Source organism: Rhinatrema bivittatum, chromosome 6, assembly GCF_901001135.1.
Source record: "Rhinatrema bivittatum chromosome 6, aRhiBiv1.1, whole genome shotgun sequence".
In the NCBI taxonomy this organism is placed as follows: Eukaryota; Metazoa; Chordata; class Amphibia; order Gymnophiona; family Rhinatrematidae; genus Rhinatrema; species Rhinatrema bivittatum.
In genome coordinates, this window is record NC_042620.1 from 328829188 (window position 1) to 328854011 (window position 24824).

Consider the following 24824-nt stretch of genomic DNA (forward strand, 5'->3'; position numbering starts at 1 on the left):
ACAGCATTAATTACCCTCGGGAAGGCATCCAAGTATTGCATCAATATTACCTTCCTGTCAAACTGCAGGTGATGGGATTGGTTATCCAGCTGCTTGAGGCATCTAAGTGTGAAGAAGTGGGATAAAGATTTTCTCCTGAAAAATAACTTTTGAAATACTAGCAACCCCTGCATCTGCAACTCAGTGGCATAGCCAGAATTGATTTTTTTGGCGGGGCCCGAGATTAACAGGGACGGGCACTATGCACACAGGTCGGAGACATGGTAGTTATATTTTAATGATGATTACTTTCACAATGATGTAGTAAACCAGTTACAGTAAACACCATTAATTCCCTGGACCCGTACAGCAATAATCTTATCTATGAAAAAGCAGCACTGCAAATAATGCAACATGCCCTGGACAGCTTTTCTTAACTGGGAAGGATCAAAGACAACTGTGGAGGCAGGACATGCAGAGTTTTCAATGAACCCTGTGGTACCTGCTGCCTCTCCTGAGTTGTGCTACTTGTGGGGGTGGTTTTGCTGCTATTCCTCGGTGGCAGTGGGAGAGAGAGCAAATTGGGAAGACGGGAGGGTATCAAAGCACGCTTTATTAATGAAGAGACCTACATAAGAACTTGCCATGCTGGGTCCGACCAAGGGTCCATCAAGCCCAGCATCCTGTTTCCAACAGAGTCCAAACCAGGCTACAAGAACCTGGCATTTACCCAAACACTAAGAAGATCCCATGCTACTGATGCAATTAATAGCAGTGGCTATTCCCTAAGTAAACTTGATTAATAGCCGTTAATGGACTTCTCCTCCAAGAACTTATCCAAACCTTTTTTGAACCCAGCTACACTAACTGCACTAACCACATCCTCTGGCAACAAATTCCAGAGCTTTGTTGTGCGTAATGGCAAGTGTTTTTGGCATGTTAACACTGAAGTCATCGTTTGAATAAGGGCTATAGAAGGGGTGGCCAAATCCAGTCCTCGAGAGCTATGAACAGGCCTGATTTTCAGGATATCTACAATTAATATGCATGATAGAAATTTGCATGCCCTGCCTCAATTGTATGCAAATCTCATGCATGTTCATTGCAGATATCCTGAAAACCTGGCCTGTTTGTGGCTCTCAAGGACTGTAGTTGGTCACCCCTGAGCTATAGTATTTGCTGTAAATTTTTAATTTGTGACCCTGGGATACCCAAGACATCTCAAACTCTTGAAAGGAGTACAGTAGACATGAAAGAGTGAGAACCACTGCCCTAGAATAGAGGTTCTCAAACCTATCCTAGAGGACTCCCAACCAGGATATCCACAATGAATATGCATGAGAGAAAAATGTGCATGTTATGGGAGATTAGAGTATTATTCCCTTTCCCCTGTGCCCATCCCAAACAGTCTCACTTTAATCCCCACTATCAGTATCTCTCATTCCCATAGCCTTATACTCGCACACCTCAGACACCCATCACTATAGCCTCACACTAATCTTCTCTGGACCCCCAACCCCAGCTTCTACAGCCTCACACTCATCTCTCACATCTTCATGCTTATTCTTGCCGATCCCCCAGCCACACAGCCACATATTCCTCCACCAGCTTAGTGGGCAGGATGAGGTATAAGAATGCCAGGGAAAAGGAGGGGCATGGGGGTGTCTCATACTCTATATCCTGCCCCTGTCCCAAACAATCTCACTTTCACCCCCTCTCATTACTTTCATTCTCCACAGCCTCACATGTCTCCCCCCCCCCCCCCCCCAAAAAAAAAACTAGACGCATATCCAGCATAGCTCTCTGCTTCAGTGGCAGGGGAGAAAGTCTGATAATCCACTTTCAATGCATATCCAGCATAACTCTCTGCTTCAACAGCAGGGGGAATGAAGAAAAGTGGATCTATATACAGACAACAACCAACAAGGTCTGAATTACATAGTCTGGGTAAACAAATAAGCATGGGTGTAGCTTGCTTATTGCAGCAAGATATTTCATTTAGATGCAGTTCGAACACTGCTCTCTACATTAATGGTGGGTGTGGAAGGAAAATAGAACCAAAAGGATACTAAGAGCCATGTATAACAGACAAGTATGTGAGAGAAAAAAAGAAATGCGAACTTGCTGGGCAGACTGGATGGGCCGTTTGGTCATCTTCTGCCGTCATTTCTGTTTCTATGCTCCTGGAACCCCCAAACTCATTCACCGCTGTGGAGCTGCCACCTTAGTTCCCAAAAGCCATTTTGTACAATATTGTTTTAAAGTGTAATGGGGGGAAAAAACACCAACCTCCAAACCCCAGACACACTATTTTTTATGCAGATCAATCAATTGTTTCTCCACCAGTGGGGAGGATGGGCACAACTGGCTAGAGTAGACTCCCTAGAAAAATAATCAACAGCCCATCGCTGCCTCTCATCGTGCATAGATGCAATCCCATCCCCCCATCGTACACACAGCCAGCTCCTGCTCCTCGCCTAAAGGTAGCCCGGGACTTGGGGCTCTGCTGCTACTTCAGGGAGGCACCAAGCTGCCCCTCTGGTGGCAGGGCTTCTGCAGGAGAGTGGGTGCCATGCAGGGAGAGGAACCCAGACCCCTACAGTTCTTCCACTCTAGCTGCAAGCATGGCGAAGCCTCATGAGAGGAGGAGCATTGCCAGCGAATGAGAGATGGAGTAGGGCAGCGTCGGGGAGCCTCACAAGGCAGCTCTAGTCTGCTGTTTCCTTTCTTTGATTGGCTGGCTGGCACGAGGCCACACCTCACCAATCACGGCCTCCAGAACAAGAAACTTCCCTTCATTGGTCACAGAACCAAAACGCGTATGCGGGGAGAACTTGTCCCTGCCCCCCTGGCCTAGACCATGATGATGCTCTCTCTCCAGTTCCTGGCACAGATTTTAACTGCTGCCGACAGCCTTCTTATTCTTCTGCTGTTGCAGGAAGAAGCTCGCGTTATATGAGTGCTGGCTGCTTGCTATTGGCCCTTCAGTGTGGGGAAACTTAATAGCAATAGAAATTGGGTGGGCCTGAGTGTAAGGTGGGTGGGCCATAGCCCACCCTTGCTATGCCACTGCTGCAGCTTCCTGATACTGATGGACTTTCTTCTGTGTGTAATGTGTATACTGTATAAGAGTTATACACTACAGCCATTGGGTTGCCAGCACTCTCTGGATTAGTGATATTTGTCCTTTAAAATTGTAATTGTGTAGTCAGAGGGAAGACCTGAATGACAGTAGAGTTCTTAAAGACTGATCAATCAGATGATATAATGGATCCCGGGTGAAAGCACTCAAATGCGAGGGTGCCCAAATCCTCTCTCTGGTCACATTTTATGTTGGTCAAGACCTAAATAGCATACGACTCTAATAGTTGTGGTCTCAACTGGTTTGAATTTTATTTACAAGCAAAATAGGTGCAAGCCGCTCCAAGGCACATTTGAATGTACGCAGGACTTGTTGATCTTTGAGCATAATGCAGGAATGGCCAACTTTGGTCTTCAAGAGCCACAAATAGGACCGATTTTCAGCATATCCACCATGAATATGCATGACATATATTTGCATACAATGGAGGCAGTGCATGGAAATCTCTCTCATAAATATTCATGAGGCTTCTCTTCATTGAAGCATTTGGTAACAATTGATTCTGTTTGATACCATGGGCAAAATACATATTTTTATTTATTTAGTTATTGTCAATGTCTGTTGTACTGGTTTTTGTTATATCTTAGTATTTTTGTACACCAATGTATTTATTGTTTGCAGTTTATAAATTTTATAAATAAATTGTAGATATCCTGAAAATCATGTGTTTGTGACTCTTGAAGATTGGAGTTGACCATCCCTGGCATAGGGAGTTCCACTTCAACGTTCCATTTTTTTGGTTCACAGACTTCACAGATTCTTTCCTCCTTGAAACCTTTCAGCCATTATAAGTTTAACGTTGAGCTTTGGGATCCTGGATCTCAATCCATTATTTAAATTATTGCTACATTTTACCCAAACTTCAGATATGCTACACACACAGTAAAGCTAAAGCATGGGGCTTCTCCCCAGCTTACCCAAGGAAAGGCTCTACTGACTCACTCTCTGCTGAACACTTTTCTTTCTTAGAAAGTACTATCCAGGGTTTCCTTAAAACATGGATGTGTTAGGAGTTTTTCCCTTTTGCTCACTGTTAAAATTATCCTTATGGACTGGAAACTCTCACAGGAGGGTTTCGATACTCCTCCTAAGAGTTTGACTCTTCTCCAGGAGTTTGGCTTCCTCTCTGACCATTCTTCCAGTGGAGTCTCAGTTGCACTCCTCGTGATTGCTCACATACTAAACCTCCAACTCAAGAGTGACTCACTCCTTCTAGATCAGACTTCTTCACTTCCAAGGGCCACAAATGGATCAGGGTTTCAGGCTGTTCCTAATAAGTACACATTAGGTAGGGCTGCAAACAGTTGAGGCAGTGAGCATGCACATCTCTTTTTGCATATTCATTAGAAAAGATGACCTGTTTCGCAACCCTCGAGGGGTTCACAAAATCTCTGTGGGATGCTATCATTAAAACTCATTCTGGGATATACATTGGGGCACAGGTGCTATATTGCTACCAATAGAAATAGGCTTTCTAGCACAGGCGTGGCCAACTGATACTGAAGAGAACCACAAGCAGGTCTGGTTTTCAGGATATCCACAATAAATGTGCATATGAGAGATTTGCATGCACACTCTCTTTTGTATACAAATATATCCTGAAAATCGGGCCTGTTGGTGGCTGGACAGGATGAGGGGGTGCCACTATGCTGTCTCCCTCTCCGCCCTCCCCTTTCACATCATGCAGGCAGAGGGGGAAAAAGAGAGGAGATAATGGTACTGGGCAAAGGGTGTGGGATAAAGAAGGGGATACAGGGTAGGAGAGGAAAAAAGAGGGATACTGTGTTGGAGAATAGAGTTCTGGGCCAGAGCCTGCCATCCCTGAAGGGGGGAGGAGGCAGGTGCCAGTTAGCCTAGAGCTGGCCCCTGTTTGTGGTTAGCCAGCCCTTTTCTAATACTTATCAGACCCAGGCATAATGTGAATGCATACTGTACATAAAGTGTTTTTGTTTGGGCCTCCATTGTATCTTAGATATGCTATCACTCCAGTCCCAGGCTTCTGGGTAAAGAGTGCCAAATCTATGATAGGAATAAACATTTATTTATTTATTTATAGTTTTTTATATACCGCGGAACGTAATACACATCACCTCGGTTTACAGCAAACAGTAATTCAGCCAAAGGCTTTACAATAAACATCAGAGGAATAAGTAATGTGCTAAATTAACAGCAAAACTAGAAGTATACATATCAAATATATATGAGTAATGAGAGGAATGGGAGTAGGTGGGAAAGGTAAGGCAGTATACAAGAATCAAGAGTTAGTTGAGAAGCGAAGTATGTAATTGCATAATTTACATCTAGCAGAGGAAGGCCTTTCGAAACAGCCAAGTTTTTAAGTTCTGCTTAAATTTTCGGTGGCAGGGTTCTTGGCGCAGATCAGAGGGCATACTGTTCCACATTTTGGTTCCTGCTACAATGAGGGAACGTTTTTTTGTGGATGTAAGTTTGGGTAGTTTAGGAGAAAGGATCGGTAGTCTGGCCTTATGTTGAGATCTGATTGGACGGTTTGTTTTTTGGAAATACAGGTGCTCGGGAAACCATTGCATGTTTTGGTTGTAAATGGCCTTATGAATCAGTCATTGATTTTTTTTTTTTTCCCCTTACCAGGTCCTCCTTCCCTCAGCATTTTTCCTCTCTTACCACCCCCCCTTCCCTTTCACTTCTGTAGGAAGTTAGTGTAGAGTGGAGGCAGCTCAGGCTCAGTAGGGTTGAGAAGCTTTGGGCTAGCTAGATACCCCACTTCTCAAGCTCTGTTCAGTCAACCGTGTGGTAAGCCATGGTGGAGGGTTTTTTCCCTGCGTGCTTAGGCACGTGCATGCATTGTTGCCGTGAGGCAGAGTCCTGACATGGGCGCGCACATAGGCCATGGCCTAGATTTTAGCATGTATTTGTGGAAGTACACCTGGGCGCTGGGGTGCAGGAAAACTGTGGTGTCAGAGACAAAAGTCTAAGCCCCTTGCTATGTGTGAGGCTTTCCATATAATGGCAATCCAGCCATCACGCTCTATGCTTGTGTCAGCACTGTTTAGATGTTTAAAGTGATTTAGCTCTTACAGATTTTGCTGACGTTGGGACATCTCCTCAGCCTTTGGTGGCTCTGGAGGGGAGTGTGGCAGGAGGGGGGACAGTGGACAGTTCCCCTCCCCTCTTGTTCCAGATGGCAGAGGCAGTCCAGAGAGATGGGTCACAGAGTGCCAGGTTTGGGCCTATGTGCCCTGGTATGGATCCATCCTCCTCCTGGATGGAATTTTTCCAGGGCCTGCAGACTTTTCTGCAGGGAACCCAGTGGAAGCAGCAAAGCATCCTACTTAAGGGGTCATGTGCTCGGGACTCCCACTTGTCAGCCACTGCAGGCAGACATCGCAGGGAGGATGTGGATCATGATATGACAGATGTCTCAGATGGGGACTTGGTTTTCTCCCCTCTAGAATAGGGAGAAATTACACCTGATTTGGAGCCACATCGAACTCTACTCCTTTCTTTTTCAGAAAGATAGGTTGCCGAGTCTGACTTAAATCCTAAAGACGCTTGGTGTGAATGGGAGTGATGCTATTAGCTTACAAAAGAAAGATCCCATATTTGTCACTTTATGCAAAGTGTCCTGTTTATTTCCTCTCCTGCATTCAATTCGAGTTAATTGACCTTAAGTGGAACACCTTGAGGCAAGTTTTAAAAGCGGGGGGCACTTTAGCAGGTTTGTACCCCCTTGGATCCAAAAGCAAAGGAACAGTTGTGATTTCCGAAGGTGCATGACTTGCTATGCGCTGTTACCAAGTGAACTACCATCCCGGTGGAAGAAGGGACAGCTGTAAAAGATGCTCAGGATAGGAGGATTGAAGCTATCCTTAAACGGCTTTTGAGGCCATGGCAATGAACTTGAAGTCTAAGAAGCCTTGTAAGGATGTTGGCTCTGGAGTCTGAGCACCTCTTATTTTCATAACAAAGATGTTGAGGATTCATCTACTGGATCAGGAGATAGGCAGGAGTCTCATTTTTATCAAAGGTGGGCCCAGATTACAGTGGACCAGTGGGTCCTGAAAATGGTAAGGGACAGCTATGCTCTAGAATTTCTCTGAATTCCTCTAGATGCATTTATGGTATCTCCAAGCAACTCTCTACAGAAGAGAGTGGCAGTGGAGGCTATGTTAAGGAGGCTGTTGGATATGAAGGATGTAATTCCTATTTCAGATAGCAAGAAAATATGGATGCTATTCCATTTATTTTGTCATTCTCAAGAAGGCAGAGAGGTCCTTTCAGCCCATCCTGATCTAAAGAGTCAATCAGCATTTGCATGTGACTCATTTTAGAATGGAATCTTTACATTTCGTAATAATGGCAGTACAAACAGGGGAATTTCTCATGTCTCTCGACCTGACGGATGCCTGTCTATAAGTTTTCTTTCACCTACGCTTCATCATTTTTGGATTTCTTCATCAATTTTAAGCCCTTCGGGCTGGCTACTTGCACCCAAGACCTTTGATAAAGGTCATGGTGGTGGTAGCTGCGTCTCCGTGCAAGGAGGGGGCATTCTGGTCCATCTGTATCTGGACTACTGGTTGATTTCAGGCCAAAAATGCAGATGATTCACTTGGCATCTTGCCAGATAATCTCCTTGCTTCAGGAGCTGGGTTGGGTTGTGAACTTGGCCATGAGCAATTTACAGCCATCTCAGATGCTAGAGTTTCTTGTTAGAGGATTCCACGACAGTGGTCTACTTCAATCATCAAGGCAGAACCAGAAGCCAACAGGTGTTGGTGGAGGTAGATGCACTCATGGTGTGGGTAGAATAACATCTCCAGGATATATCCACCTCACACATTGCCAGGAAGGACAGTGTAAAGGTAGATTTCTTCAGCAGACAGGTTTTGGATCCAGGAGAGTAGGAGTTGGCAGACTAGGTCTTTCAACTCATGGTGATGTGATGGGTCAGCTGTACTTGGAATTTACTGGTGAGCTCCAACAACACGGATAATAGGACTAGGGGGCATTCCATGAAGTTAGCAAGTAGCACATTTAAGACTAATCAGAGAAAATTCTTTTTCACTCAATGCACAATTAAGCTCTGGAATTTGTTGCTAAAGGATGTGGTTAGTGCAGTTAGTGTAGCTGGGTTCAAAAAAGTTTTGGATAAGTTCTTGGAGGAGAAGTCTATTAACTGCTATTAATCAAGTTTACTTAGGGAATAGCCACTGCTATTAATTCATCAGTAGCATGGGATCTTCTTGGTGTTTGGGTAATTGTCAGGTTCTTGTGGCCTGGTTTGGCCTCTGTTGGAAACAGGATGCTGGGCTTGATGGACCCTTGGTCTGACCCAACATGGCAATTTCTTATGTTCTTATGAAGGTACCACGGTTCTTCAGTTGCAGAAGGGATCCAAGAGCAGTATGAATTGATGCTCTTGTTTATGTTTGGCTGCGGATCAAGATGCATTATTCCTTCCTGCAATGACCAATGATAGGCCAGTCATTTGGAAGATTGCGAGTCAGACCAAAACCATACTGGTGGCTCTGGATTGGCCCAGCGGCTGTGGTATTCCAATCTTCAGAGGCTACTGGTGGACAGTCCTCTCAGACTGCCACTCAGGAAGGATCTGTTATATCAGGGGCCCATACTGCATATTGATCTGGGTCAGTTTTGTCTTAGTTTGGCCCTTGAGAGGGCTCGGTTGCTGAAGTGTGGTGGTTATTTTGCAGTGGTTTCCACTTTGCTCCAAGCCAGGAAGCTTTCTACATCTCTAGCTTATGTTAGGGTTTGGAGAGTGTGCGAGAGCTTGTGTGAAGATCTAGGTTCTCACTCTTAAAGTTGAAATTCCACTGATATTGGAATTTTTGCAGGAAGGTTTAGTTGAAGGCTTGGCCTTAAATGCTCTGAAAGTGCAGGTAGCAGCTCTTGCTTGCTATAGGGGGTGGGTCAATCGTAGGCCCTTGTCTTCCTATCCAGATGAGTCCAGGTTTTTGAAGGGAGTTAAGCATCTACATCCTCCCTTGTGGCTACTGGTGCCTGTTTTGGACTTCATGTAGTCTTGCGTTTTTTGGCTTGCCCTACATTTGACCACTGCGTGGACTTTTGTGGCTGCTCACCTTGAAAACAGGTTTTCTGGTAGCAATCTGTTTCATGCCTTGATCTGTTTCTACAAATGACGCCGGGGCAGTACAGCTTAGGATTGTACCTTCCTTTTTGCCAAAAGTGGTTTTGGCGTTTCATTTGAATCAGTTTATTGCCCTGCCCGCATTGGACAGGCATAGAGATGAGTGTTGTGATAGTCTGTTGCGTGCCTCAGATGTCGAACGGCATCTGGTGCGGTACTTGAAGGTTATTCACATTTTCAGGAAGTCTGAGACTGTTTGTGCTCCATGGTGGAGGTAAACGAGGAGAACCGGCGACGCAGACAATTGTCATCTCAGCCACCTATATGGATGCCGATGTCCCATTTCCTAGACGGGTCAGGATGCATCCCCACTAGAGCTCAGGTGGTTTCGTGGGCGGACTTTGGTGGTTGTCTCCGAGAGCGACGTGGTCCTCTTTGCACACTTTCTCCAAAAATTACTGCTTGGACGTTGGGGCGCACGAGGACGTGGCTTTTGCGCATGCAGTGTTGACAGGACCATGGGCAGCCTTCCACCCTTTTTGGTAGTAGCTTTGGTTCATCCCACTGGTGTGGACTGGCCTGCCTGAGTGCAGAGAGAGGAGAAATTAATACTTACTTGATGATTTCCTTTCCTCTAACAAAGGCAGGCCAATCTGCAACCCATCCCAGGCTGCCCACCTGCTTTTAGTTCGTCCTTTATATGCAGATGATGTGTTATTTTTGTTCGTTAGTTTGAAGGTCTGGTAAGTGACATAACCAACCCCTAAGATTAGTTAACTCTTTTTTTTTTTTTGCTGAGCTCATTGTTTCTCAGTTGGAAGCTTGAGTGGTTAACTGTTAATAGTCATGTTCAATTATAATCAATTTGTCCACAGTTTGGCTTTTCTAGAAATACTGGTGGGGCAGGGCTATGAGTCAGACACCATCAGCAAGTCAGCTTTACTCCATCTTTCTACTGGTAGGAGTACATAACCCACTGGTGTGGATTGGCCTGCCTTCCTTAGAGGAAAGGAAATTGTCAGGCAAGTGGTAATTTCTCCTTTAACTTGCAACTTTTTTTTTGCTTGTTTTTTGTTTGTATTTTTGAATTTAATTTGCTTTCTTGTTTTGTCTATTTAGGACTTCTTTTTTTTTTTTTTTTTTGCTTGGTTTTGTTTTTGGAAGATAGGCTTGTCTTTTTTTGGGGGGGGAGGGGGCTGGCTTTTTTTTTTTTTTGCCTTTTTATTTTTATTTCTTCCCTCTCACATTGCCTTCGGTCTCTTCCATGCTTGCAGGGAGCAGGCCCGGGCGGGCTGCGGTGATGATTCTTTTGTCCCTGGTCTGCCGCTGTCCACAGTAGCAGCAGGCCCCCTGAAGCACTGGCAATTCTTTTAGGCCAGGCCCACCATAATAGCAGCAGCCCCTCCTGAGGCTACGGTGGCAGTGCCTTCTGTCCCGGGTCCGCTGCAGCAGCTCTTTATCGGCCCGGACCAGCGAGTGCTCATTTTTAAGGTGCTCAGGCTACCAGGTATCTGGGGAATTTGTTTTTTTTTTTTTAACCTAGGCCCATTAATGTTTTCCCAATAATCTTGCAAGGTGACTGACACCTGCACGTGGGTGGGTGTGAAATCCACGTGAAGGGCGGCAGCAGTGGAGATGCTATGTAAGCGGAAGCTATGCTGCTCTCTGCCATTGTGTAAATCTGACTATAATCCTGCCTTGTGAGTGGGTGTATCTGATGGAGCTCTCACTGTGTAAGCACGCCTACATTTAGACTTTAAACATAACGGCAGAAAAAGACCATATGGCCCATCCAGTCTGTCCACACCGCCCAATTAATTTAGCATTATAATTCCCATTACTTCCTTAAGAGATCCCCCCCCTATATTTATATCATGGAAACACAAAGGCAGAAAAAGACTCTGATGTTGTCGGGGCAGTTGGGGTTTTAAATCTCTGGCCCTGGCAGGGGTGGACCAGAGCTCTGCAGAGGGAGAACTTAGTCTACCTGCACCTTGCACTGTGGGTAGAAAAAAAAAATGGCTAATTCTTTCTTGCCCTCTTTGTTGCTCTAATCCTAGTAAGATTAATGCACTTCCCAAATGAAAAAAGACAAGTTAGGTGTTGGGAATACTCCTGACTTGATTATGAAGGAAGGGCCGTGCCACACCGCCTTATATTCTAATTCATGTTCTACCCTGGGGGAATCAGAACTGCTGTGACCCGAGATTATTAAAAGAGAGCAGCAGGCAGCGTCACTTGTGGGAAGGCAGACGCATGCGGAACTGTAGCTTAAATCACCACTTAAATCAATTGCAAATTGGGTGCGAGGGTTTGAGAAACTGAAATATAAGATGTAGTATTTTCAGGATTTTTTCTTCTTGCTGCCCGTCGAGACTGGTACCAAACTGATGCCAATGAGTGACTAACACAACAGGTTTTCTTGTACACTCAGCTGCCCTGGCCCTTTTGTTAATAGTGTAATGCTTTAAGCTAATGTAAAACTGTAAATTTATTTGCAAGGATTGAAAAATTTAGAAAACTTGGATGCTGGCCAAAATTTTTAGTTGCCAAGTTTTTTTTTTTTTTTATCATTTAACTTTTCTTGCTTCTACTGATTTTTGATCTTACTTATTTTGCGCTCCCTTCCTGCTTTCCCAGTTCAGCCTCTCTCCCTACCTCCCCTACCTCTATTTCTCTGCTGAACAGTGAGGGCAGTTCCTCTTACTTTCTTGGCCGTTAAAGCCTTTTGCACTCTTGCCTTGAAGGCACATTTTAAACTCATCTAGAGGGGAACTATATGCTCGTAAGCTCAGCCTAATGCCATGCGGAGGACATGGCTTTGATTCCTGGGTCAGGTGCTGCCAGCTGACGAACCTGTCCTGTATTAGGACAGACTGGATCTTCACATATACCGCTGGTCGGTGTTCTGAACAGGAGGATGTGTACTCACAAGGCGGGTCCAGCCATCTTGGGGGTGAGTGAGGTGGTTCATAGGACCCTGCCATGAGCCACCGAATGTAACAATCCCAGGAACCCTACTGCACGTCCCCTGCGTTTCCCCAGCATTATTCCACTGGACGATGGGTGGATGGTGGGAACTCTGTGTGTGGCGCATTCTCTCCATGTCTGTGCAAGGGTATGAGGCTTTCTAGGCAAACTTTTTTTTTTTTTTTTTAATAGCCTTGCAGCCCTCACCACACACACATTATGCATTTTTGAAAAACAGATTTTATTACTACCCTGCAAAAATGGCACTTGGACCCTATATGGTATTAAGCCTGTTGAAAAGTGTGTTCATTGTGGGCTTGGCTCCCAGAAAGCCATATAGAGTATATTTCCCATAACCAAAACAGCACTAATTGGCAAAACACAAACAGTAAGAATCCTACTTATGAAAGGCAACATTGCAAAAATTATACCAGGCCCTAAAACATCAGTACTCCTCCTATTAGGAAAACAGAACAATCCAGGTTGCTATAGATCCCTACACAGAAACTGCATGCCAGCAGAATACTTCACCTCAGTCACACATGTACAATACAGATAGACCCTCACCAAATACAGAATAAAGGCACCATAAAATAGAAATAGAAATGTACAGATCAAAACTGATCTGGAGACCACAAGAAGCCAGATTGTGTGCAGTTCAACACTGAAAAACAGAAATACCATCGTTCCTCAAGAAATATAATACTGGGGAACAATTTTTAACATAATTCCTGTTGTGTTTGATTTTTCAGCTGTTTTAGACTTAAATAGGCATGCTGATTTCAAAACTACATCAATCATAATAGTAAATCTATACTAATAGAAAAAAATTAAGATTTCAAAACAGCTGATGAACAGAACATCCAATAATTAAAAATTTTTAAGAGTTCTCAAAAAACAATAAAATATTTGAAAATAGACACATCAAATACACCCATGAATTAAAATTAATACGAATGTAAACAGTCCCACTCTCCAAATCTGGGATCTGTTGATTTCTAGTCACCCTGAGATGTTGTGGATTGGGGGAAGGGAGCTGTACAAACTTTATTCTTTTACACACATACACAAGCTCTCTCATTAACCTCTCTCACAATAATGAATTGTAACTTTGAAAATTTAATTTAAGAGCATACTGGTTTGCAATAAGCATTACTGTCGAAAGCAATCTGTGTGGCATTTGTTAATCCTCACAAATCTCACTTTTTAGGGGGTTGAATATTTTTGCAAGCCACTGTATATGTGCACAAGCTCTCACAGCCTCTCTCACACACACAGGCTCTTACTCGCACTCCTTCTGTCTCTCAAACAAAAGTTCTAACTCACACCTTCTCTCTTGCACATAGGCTCTCTCTCTCATGTGCACATAGGCTCTCACACCCTCTCTCTCACACACATGCAAACAGGTTCTCATGTACACCCTCTTTCTCGCACGCACACAGGTTTTCACTCTCACACTCGCCCTCAGTGCAACTCTCACCCATGTGCACAGGCTCTCACTCATGCCTTCTCTCTCTCGCACACAGGCTTTCACTCTCATGCTCATGCACACACGTATACAACACAGGCTCTCACTCTCTTACACACATGCATTCAGCTCTCTCCCTCTCTTCCACCCATGACCATGCTGCTCTTCAGGCTGTTGGCACTTAGGCATCATGTTTGTGGGAAGGTGAGATGGTTACTGAAGGAGTGGGGTTTTATTTTTGTTTTATTTTGGAGGAGGTACTTTTTGCTACTCCCTAACTTTTGCCAACCGAGGTAGCCACCTCACCCTGCCTCATGATAAAACTGACCCTGGTAATGACATACAAAGGACCCTGTCTAATCCAGACCACTTTTTTTAAAATGTTATTTTATTTAGGCATTTTATATACTGTCGTTCCAAAAGATCTCAACGTGTGTTAAGTGCACAAATACAGGTCCCTGCAGTACCATTTCCATGCTACTAACACTTTTGGATTATTGCTAGTGTTTCGTTAATGTTGTCTGCATGCAAGCTAAAGTTCTATAATGTGCATTTTGCTTTAATGGCTTACTGTTAACCACTGAATCCCTCACTGAGTGGCAGTCCACGTTCACTGGGTCATAACTGATTTCCCTGAAAACAGGGTAGAAAGGGCTCGGGCTGTTTGCGGTTTCTTAACTTGCCAGAAAGAGGCTACTAAAATGATGCAGGGCTTGTACCAAACATTAGAGGACCCTCAACATGTGTAGCGATCACAACAGCGGTGAACTTGTGACTATATATATTGTGCTTCCTAGAAGGCCTGGGGGTAACTTGCATGGAGCGGCAATTACAGCCCTGAAAGACCCCCAGGTGGAAGGGGAGTGGGTGTCAAGTGGACTGATCGCTACTGGGCAGACTGGATGGGCCACTCTGTTCTCTATCTTCATATATTTTTTTATTTTTATGTTGCTATGGAAGTGCCTCTCACAGTGACTCCGAGTGCTTTCAAGAAGATGGAGTTGTTTTGGTAATGAAATGAATGTTACGGAAGCCAGTAGAAGCATTGAAATAACAAAACGATTATCCTAGGTGCTAATATTTAAGAAAAATGTATAAATAAAAGATTGTAAGACGGCTAATGGCTGTTTGTCTTTTTTTGTTTGTTTTCCTGCTTGCAGGCAATGAATATAGTGGTGCCCTTCATGTTTAAATATGCAGTCGACAATCTCAACCAGATGTCGGGGAACGTGCTGAACCTGAGTGATGCGCCCAACACCGTCGCAACCATGGCAACGGCTGTTCTGATTGGCTGTAAGGGCGACTCTCTAATCTGTCAACAGGTGTTGGCTTTCTTCCGAAAGGTTTTAGCCTATTATCTCGCAGTTGACCTTTTCCCAGCTAATGCTGCGGTGTGTGTGTGTATAGGAGTGCATTTTCAAAGATGTGCGTAGACGCTGTCTTGGAAAGGTTGAGAGTACACCTGGAGTTTTGGGTTTCACCTGTATATTTTGCTGGAGTTAAAAAGGGGACAAGCTGGGGCATTCTCTGCGCAGCGGTTGCTATTTTGTAAGCATACGTCTTGCTGAGCTTGTTGGGTAAACTTTTGTACCTGCCCATTGATTCACACAGACGAAATCTGATTCTGCAATTTTTGGGTGGGAAGTTGGGATAGGGTTCGGCTGGAGGGTCTAGAAGGGACTGGTGAGTCCAGGTGCTCCCGCAATTTAAGTATTTTTAGAACAGCACGCGCACGTACTTTATAAAATACCTGCCTCCATGTCTAATTCCGGGTGTTTATTCACGCAGTGTCAGTTATTTTGTGCATAAAATATACGTGCGTATGTTTATAAATTAGCTAGAGAAAGTGTTTTTTCCTTGCATTGGAAATAGAAGGGCATACGTTTGAAGCAGAAATAAATTGTTGTAAACTGTGCAGCTCCCGTTGCACAATTTTATAAAATGCTAGCATTAATCTGTGTGTCCCTTATGTGTACAAATGCTGTAGAAAGTTGAGCTAGTTTTTTTTTTTTTTTCCTGTCATGCAGGCCAAATATTTTGTTTCTTTTTTTTTTCTCTTTATTTGTATTTTTTCCTAGAGCAAACTGGTTGTTAGTAGGTGCCTGAAAAAAAACACAGTGGTGATTTTGTTTTTTATTTTATTTTTTTTGTTAATTCAAGACAATTCTTGACCATAACATCAAGCAAGAGCAGTGAAACTGCAAAAAAAAAAAAAAAGAAAAAAAAGATGAGAAAGTGAACTAATAGTGAATGTCTCATCAAGCCTTTAAAATAACCTGCAGGATCCAAGCCAGAAATATGTGAAGGAAAATAACAAACACAGTAGTACAAAATCAAAAGACCGAGTAGCCGGGTAATATGTTTACATGCTGAACACACTGAGTATTTCTATTCTACACAGTCACACAGATGGCGGCAGCTTGGTTAGAGGAGAAACTGCAGGTGGCTGTGAAGCAAGCTTAGCCTTCAAGATCAGCAATAACTATTTAGGCTTAAAAACATTTTATATATATATAGATACTGTTTAGAAGAAATTGACCACCTTACCACGTTTCATATGATCAATTTGAGTTTTCTTACGTAGGAATAGTTTTCTTTTCTGAGCAGCCTCAGCCTCGCTGTTGAAGTCCTAAAACATAAAGGATTTGGCAGTGGTCCAGAGAGAAGGGACTGCTCCATGTGCACAGTCACTTTCCAGAATCTCTGCTAGGGTTAGAATGGAGGACTTAACAAGGACTTACCTGTAGGATTTCTGACGCTGTTGAACACCAGCACTCCCACTCACCTATATCTGTGCATCCAGATATCCAGATTGCAGATCAAATTTTCTCTTTCCCCCGTTGTACCAACAACAATCTGGATATTCATACCTGTCGAGGATCCAGTGGTGATGTTTGCTTTTGCTACGGAAGCTTGCAGACTTTGATTTTCCAGTGCTGGGCTTCAGTTGCTTATAGCAACTCTGCCTGGAACCTGCCCAGAACACAATAAACCAGCATCAGTGTCCACCATGGGGACGCTCGCTGTTAGAATTGCTGGCTGTAGAGGGAGCTCTCCCTGAGACTTGGAGGAACTTCATTTGGACACCCCAATGTCGAAGCATCTAGCAGAGCCCCTATGTATCTTGCAACCCAGGAGACTTCTGCTTGCAGCACTAATTGACCCATTGGACCAGGGGCAGATAGTCCCAAGCCCAGAGAGGACGACTCGGGTCAGCCCTTCTTGTTAGCCTTGATGAAAAAGGAAATAACACAGAGGAAGTTTCACGTCACAAAGCAGTGACTGGCAAGCATGCAACTACCCAATGTCTCAAAGATCACAAAGGTAATAGGTTACTTAAAAAACTTGCATCAAAAGTCAATTAAAAAAAAAAAAAGGAAATGCAAGAAAATATGTAAATTTAAATAGCAAAATACAAAATGTAATTTAAATCATTTGTAATAACCCTACAAAATATACATTTAAATGCAAAACTCAAACAATGTAAATATTACAAGTTTTAGGCTAAATTATAAATGAAACATACAAACAGAAAACATATAATATTTAAAATAGTCCATTCAACGTGCACAAAAAATTAGCTTTGGTATAATAATCCTGAAACATATATCGCTGCTATACTGTGCAAAAAGTTCATTAGATGTATCACTGCCCAATTTTCACAGAAAGCAAGTTTCAGTGTGGTTGTACTTAAATGAATTATTCATCCTTTTAAAGCACCTTTCAGATTTTTGCAAAGCAGTGATATAATACGGGCAGGAGTCTCAACTAGAAAATGAGAAATCCTTTAAGTTATTACAGCGTCAAGCAAGATAAGTTTCATAAATCTTAATATTCTAAAAAAGTTGAGCAAATTCACATTGGGGGAGTTGCATAATTTGAATAATTTTAACAATTATCTAACAAGATTTTAATTGCATAAAAAATATTAAATACAAATATTGAAATATTTACAAATTTAGTAGCTGCATATAAAGCAAAACTGGTAATTGTTCATAGTTTGAGTTATAACCACCTTATTGGTTATAACTCAATCACCTACAGAAGCAGTACCAGGCATCCGAATTTGGCAATGAAATTTTGATTTCCCCGTTTTGTTGTCACTGGATTTACCCAAGGAAAGTTTTGCCTCACAAATCTACATTTTTTTTTTGAAGGAGTGAATAAACATGGACAAAAGTGAACCGGTAGATGTGGATTTTCAGAAGGTGTTTGACACAGTCCCTCATGAGAAGCTTCTAAGAAAGCTAAAAAGTCATTGGTTAGACTGGCCTTTTGTAGATTGCAAGACAGGAAACAGAGTAGGATTATAAAATGGTCACAGTGGAAAAAGGTAAATAGTGAAGTGCCTCAGATCTGTACTTGGACTGGTGCTTTTTAATATATTTATTAATGATCTGGAAAAAGGGGTACAACAAGTGAGGTAATCAAATTTGCGGATGACACAAATTTATGCAAAGTAGTAAAATCTTAAGAGGGTTGTGATAAATTACAAGAGGACCTTGCAAGACTGGAAGATTGGGCTTCCAAATGACGGATGGAATTTAATGTGGACAAGTGCAAGGTGATGCATATAGGGAAAAATAACCCTTGTGCTGTAGTTACACAATGTTAGGTTCCATATTAGGAGCTACCACCCAGGAAAAAGATCTAGGCATCATAGTGGATAATACTTTAAAATCGTTGGCTCAGTGTGCTGCGGCAGTCAAAAAAGGAAACAATGTTAGGAATTATTAGGATGGGAATGACAAAACAGAGGATGTGATAATGCCTCTGTATCTCTCCATGGTGAGACCGCACCTTGAATACTGTGTGCAATTCTGGTCACCACATCTTAAAAAAAAAAAAAATATAGCTGCACTGGAGAGTGCAGAAAAGTGTGACCAAAATAAGGGCATGGAACAGCTCCCCTATAAGAAAAGGCTAAAGAGGTTAGGGCTGTTCAGCTTGGAGAAGAAACGACTGAGTGGGGATATGATAGAGGTCTACAAAATCATGAAAGAACTTGAAAAGGTTAATGTAAATTAGTTATTTACTCTTTCAGGTCTAGGTAGCACTCCATGAAGTTAGCAAGTAGTTAATTTAAAACAAATGGAAGAAATGCATAGTTAAGCTCTGGCATTCATTGCCAGAGGATTTGGTTATGGCAGTGAGTGTAACTGGGTTTAAAAAAGGTTTGGATAAGTTCCTAGAGGAAAAATCCATAAATGCTATTAATCAGATCTATTTAATATTTGGGTACATGCCAGGTACTTGTGATTTAGATTCTCCACTGTTGGAGACAGGATTCTGGGTTTGATGGACCCTTGGTCTGACCCACTATGGCATATCTTATGTTCTTATTGTGTATTTTCAGGTATTTTTCATTATACTCATACAAAATTTAAGGTTAAAATGAATTATTTAGAAGACCTAACACTGCAGGATAACTTATATACTTTCCCTTCACTCTTAGCTTTTATGCCATTCTTGATTCTGCTGTTCAGACTTCCCTGTACCTATTAATGTCAGCAGATAATGATTGTTTGGCTTTCGTTACCTCTGTGAAAGATTCCTCAGTACATCTGATGGTAGTCTACTTCTGCAAATCTTTCCCTGGATGGTATTAGAGCACAAGAAGTAAAGGTTTACTCAAAGGCAAGGGTCTTAGACTTCAGGAAAACTAATTGTGTTAATATGGGGGGAGTACTTAAAGGAGTCATTAGCTAGTTGGGAAAATCTAGGGGAAGTAGAAGAGCAGTGGGCAAAACTAAAAGGAGATATAAGTGCAATTAATCTTTTTGTTAGGAAAATAAATAAATGGAAGAGGAAAAAGGCTGTTAGGATTTTCTAAAGAAGTAACCGAAAAGGTTAGGGAGGAAAGGTTCGTGTTCATAAACTCCAAGAGGTCAAGAAAGTGGAAGACAGGTGACAATTTCTGGGAAAGTAGTCAGGAATGCAAAATAAGCAAAAGGAATTAAAAATAGCAAATATGGTAAACGGGGGACTTTTATTTTACTTACTGTATATTAGTGATAGAAGGAAGTGCAAAACTGGTTTTATGAGACTCTGAGGTAAATATTTCAGTTCGGTGTTCACTGCAGGAGGGTCTAGAGCAGGACCACATAAAACAAACACAAACAGGATTGGCAGTGAGGTAAACAATCAGTTTTCAGAACAGTGTGCTCGTGATGAGGTGATCGGGCTGGATGGGCATCTCCGCTGACCTTTTCAATGCTGCTTTAGCATCGGGACAAGCTCCGAAGGACCAGAGAGGGGCAGATGTGGTTCCTATTCATAAAAGTGGAAGTAAGGAGGAGGCTGGGAACTATAGACCGGTTAGTCTGACCTCTGTGGTGAGCAAATTAATGGAATCGCTGCTAAAAACAAGAGGATTTATTTAAAAAAAAATGTGTATGCTGCACTATCCTATAATCTGAATGGCTTCCAAATGCACATTCATAGTAGAAAATATAAACAGAGAAATTGTCAATGTAACAATTAAAAAAAAAAACCCTACTAAAAACAATTCAGTAATTCTAATTTATAATATAAAACTGAAAATGTAAATTACAACTGCCAGGGCAAAATGCTAAGTTTTGAAATTGATATTAATTATATTCAATGATGAACAGATCTGCATTGCTCAATAGAAAGCTTTTTTTTTAAATAGGTGAGTTTTTAATTGTTTCTTGAACATCTTGGGATATGCTCATTTCCAAAGAGGGGGTTGGTTGCACAGCAGTGCACCTGCTACTGAAAGCAGGCTACATTGCAACTCGGAGAGGCAAACGGTCTTATGGTTCAGTGCATCAAAGAGAGATTGTCCTTCAGAACTCACATTTCTGACTGGCAGATGTATTTTTAGCAGCAAGTTTCTATTGAAAATTTTTTTTAGTTCATTATGTATCCTTGTTAGAAATTTCTAATGTATTCAAAATTCCACAGGTAGCCAATGCAGAGAATTTGACTGGAGTTATATGGTCAAACTTAGATCCTGTTAGTATTCTTGCAGCAGAATTTCGGATAACTTGAACAGCTTTGATAGTGTAAGAGACAAAGAAGGGAGGGAATTACAGTAGTCAACACTAGTGAAAACCATAATTTACGGACCATGGTTTAATCCATCATATCTAAGTACAATTTTAGATGGTGCAACATTTTGAAGTTTCCAGAATTCTACTAGGGATTTTGTGTATGTCTTCAGGGAGAGGTTAGAATCAAGTATAACCACCTAAATTTCGTACCTGCTGAACAATTGGTATCGAACAGCCAGAAAAGCTTTAAAAAAAAAAAAATTCAGTTTTCCTGCTAAGGTTCATAATCTCTGTTTTGTTTAGATTTAAAGAAAGTCTATTGTGAGAGAACAAAGTTTAATTGTAGAGAGGCAGGGTGATAGTAAACCTACAGTTTATTGCAGTTCCTGGAATCCAATGGATTGCATGATCCAAGCCAACTTGTATTACCAGATATAAATCTTGTCAAACAAATCTGATCAACTTTTTTGTTTGTGTAACCAAAGAGTGGGATCAAGGGGAGAGTGCTAGATGTAGTGTACATGGTTTTGCACAGGAGACTTAGAATGTCTTTGGTATGCATCCTAGAGTGACTAACTGGGTTAGAAATTGGCTGAGTGGGAGGCAACAAAGGGTTAGTGGTAAATGTTTACTCTGAGGAGGGGGGTGTTACTAGTGGTGTGCCTCAGGAATCATTCCTTGGATCAGTTCTGTTCAACATTTTCGTGAGCAATGTAGCAGAAGGGTTGTCAGGAAAGGTTTGTCTTTTTGCCGATGAAACCAAAATCTGCAAAAGGATAGACGGGAAGATGTGGGAAAACAGAAATCTAGCGAAGCTAGAGAAATGATATAGAAACTGGCAGCTAATATTTAATGCTAACAAAATGCAGAATAATGCATTTTCTCAGAGGACAAGCAGGATGGTAGTCCTCACACATGGCTGATATCAAATGGCACTCTGATGTGGAAAACTTATGTCAAAGTTTCTAGAACTTTGACTAGGCACACTGAGCATGCCCTATTCCATGTGTCCACATGGAGCCTCTCTTCAGTCTCTTCTTTTTTGTGGAGCTTAAGCCTCATGTTGTGATTGAGCTCACTTTGGCTGTTTTTAGCCTTGTGGAAAATGTTTTGCTCTTCATGTTTTCACAGTTTTTCCTTCGAGTCTGTCTCCAGGTCCCTCTTGGTGCCCTCCCATAGTATCTCTAATCAGGGTTTTTCGGGTAGGTTTCCTTTGGAGTTCGATTTCCCCCTATGATGGCTGTGCCCTGGTGCCTGCTGGCTATCGCTGCCTGCCACCATTGCTTTAAATTTTGCGACTCTTTTGTTTTGCCCCTTCATAGTCACATCCAGTTTTCGCCAATGCCCCCAGTGCCCAAGGATCATGTCTATCATTGATCCTCATGAGGTATATATTCTCTGCCTGGGGGCATCACATGATGTCCGGGGTTGATGCTTATGTGTCCAGATGACCCCGAAGGGACATTGACTTTAACTCAACAAGATGAATCAGCTTTTGGGGTCAAGGAAGTCTGAGCTATCGACATTGGTAGCATCGGCATCAAGGGACCTTGGCGCTGCACTGATGGACAGAATGCCATAGACATCAGTGGGGCCGTCTGTTCCATCAATGTCGCCGGTGGATAGGGGCACCAGAGACCAACTGCTGTTGATTTCCTCTGGGCCAAGGATGTCTGGTTTGTTGTCTTCAACCTTGGCACTGGGGAAAGACTGGGTCAAGCATCAAAAGAAGCCTAAGAAGCATTGATACTGGTCCCCATCGATGCACAGTGCCGGACGTGGGGGATGCACTGGCTTTTGCCGTGATGCCCACGAGGAGAGCCCATTCTCTATCAGTGCTGAGGGTCCGTGATGGTCTCCACTGGTCCTGGGGTTGTCGCCAATTTCCCTCATGGGTCTAAAGAGGATCTGGCCACCTGTCCTTCCCCCCCCCCCCCCCCCCCCAGTCGGTGTTGGCATAGGCCATGTTTGAGGAGGAGCTGGAACGCTGAGTCCAACTGGTGGTGGAGCTGGGTGCTGCAGGGCTTTGGTCCTGCAGCCAAGGTCCTTGGTGCCACCCATCCTCACATTACTTCTGGAGAAGCTTAACATGCTTATCAGTGCGTTACTGACCCAGCTGACTCCGGTTCCCATGACAGCTACAGTGCCCAGCAGGCACAGAGGCCTCACCCTACCGATACGATAGTTGTTGCCGGTTCCTCTGAGGAAGCAGCTCCACTGAGGCCAGCAAAGATGCTGAGGCCTGTAGCATCCCGTCCAGTTCTACCAGTGCCTTTACCATTGGTCAAAGGCCAAGCACCTAGGGCCAAAGGGAGTATAAACCAGTTGCCCGTGCTCAAGGTGATGGAACCTCTGGTCTGCAGCAGGCTACAGTTCTTTGTGAACTTCAGGCCAGTGGATTTTGTCCATTGTCCACCAAGGATACCAATTGAATCTATTTGGTGTCCTAGCAAATTGCTCTCCGTGAACCCATTGGGGGACGGTAGCGCATCAGGAGATACTACAAGTGGAGCTTTCCTCCCTGTAAAAGGCCAAAGCAGTTGAGCTTATGCCACCAGGGCAAAGAGGGTGGGGATTCTACTCCAGGTATTTCCTAATTCTAAAGAGAGCAGGAGGGTGCCATCCTAGCCTAGATCTAAGGGCCTTGAACAAGTTTCTAAAAAGAGAAAAGTTAAAGATGGTTTCCCAGGGCACCTTGATCCCCCTTTTGCAAAAAAGGGACTAGCTATGCTCCCTTGACCTAAAGGACACACACACACTCATATTGAGATCTTCCCTGTTCACAGAAAGTATCTCCGATTTTGTGGTGGGAAAACGAACCTGGCCGTGGTGGCGGTGCACCTCTGCAGACTGAGAGTGATAAGCAGACAAGCTGAGTCAAGCCTTCAGACCCCACGAGTGGTCCCTGGACCAGGGGGTAGCAAATCAGATATTCCACCTCTGGGGGAGCCCGGACGTAGATCTGTTCATCTCTCCCCTGCAACAGAAAGGTGCTTCAGTTCTGCTCCCTGTACAGGTCAGATGGCAAACCAGCTTCGGATGCCCTGGCCTGTCATTGGGGCAAGGGTCTTCTGTATGCATATCCTCCGATTCCTTGGCGAAGACTGTCTTGAAGCTTCACAAGGACAGAGGGACTGTGATCCTCATAGCTCCTCATTGGCTGAGACAGGTCTGGTTTCCACTCCTGCGAGAGTTGTCCATTTGAAAACCAATCAGTCTGGGGTCTTCCTCAGATCTCATTATGCAAGATCAGGGTTAGTCTGTGGCATCCCCAGGCCCTGTCGCTCACAGCCTGGATATTGTTGATTCTGCAGCTGCTTGATCATGCAGAGGATGTCTCGTGTCCTGGTGGCTTCTAGAAAGCCTTCCATTAGAAAGTCCTGTGGACTGGTGGAAGAGGATTTCCATGTGGTATGAACAGAAGGCCCTAGATCCATTCTGCTACCACACGGAAAAACTACTTGATTACCTTCTACACCTATTGGAGGCTGGCTTGAAAACCATAAGAACATGCCATACTGGGTCAGACCAAGGGTCCCTCCAGGCCATAAGAACCTGGCAAGTATCCAAATCTAAGTCTATTCCATGTTACTGTTGCTAGTAATAGCAATGGCTGATTTCTAAGTCAATTTAATAGCAGGTAATAGACTTCTCCTCCAAGAACTTATCCAATCCTTTTTTAAACACAGCTAAAATACCTGCACTAACCACATCCTCTGGCAATAAATTCCAGAGTTGAATTCTGGTCTTCACCACTTCCGGAGGAAGTGGTGAAGACCAGAACTGTGAAGGACTTCAAAGGGGCGTGGGATAAACACTGTGGATCCATAAAATCAAGAGGCCGTCAATAAAGAGTGGGTGGCTCGCCAGAATGACGGCTACTGCCTGGAGACAATACCCTTATTCAATAAACATACACAGGGTTACTGTGACTCCAACATCGCTCTAAGCTACAACAGCAAGAGGAAATGTGGAAAAAAGGATTCACACTCACAAAGTGGGGAGTAGCTGGCTTGTTACGGCGGTTACTACCCCAAACCAAATAAGCCTGATACTTCACGTTCAACCCATATCCAGCATAGCTCTCTGCTTTAACGGCAGGGGAGAAGAAAAACTGATACTTCACGCATATCCAGCATAGCTCTCTGCTTCAACGGC

At 43.3% G+C, this 24824-nt stretch overlaps 1 protein-coding gene across 4 annotated transcripts in view; it reads left to right on the forward strand.

Annotated features, from left to right (window-relative positions):
• The window catches only part of ABCB7 (ATP binding cassette subfamily B member 7), a 169065-nt gene that overhangs the window by 68001 nt on the left and 76240 nt on the right, over positions 1 to 24824 (forward strand). For all 4 annotated transcript variants that reach the window (XR_003857574.1, XM_029607661.1, XM_029607662.1 and 1 more), the window contains one exon: positions 14811 to 14943. Coding sequence is in view for 3 of the 4 variants with exons in the window: in XM_029607661.1 (XP_029463521.1) it covers positions 14811 to 14943 (133 nt within the window). In the remaining variant the exon portion in view is untranslated. The remainder of the gene's footprint in view (positions 1 to 14810; positions 14944 to 24824) is intronic.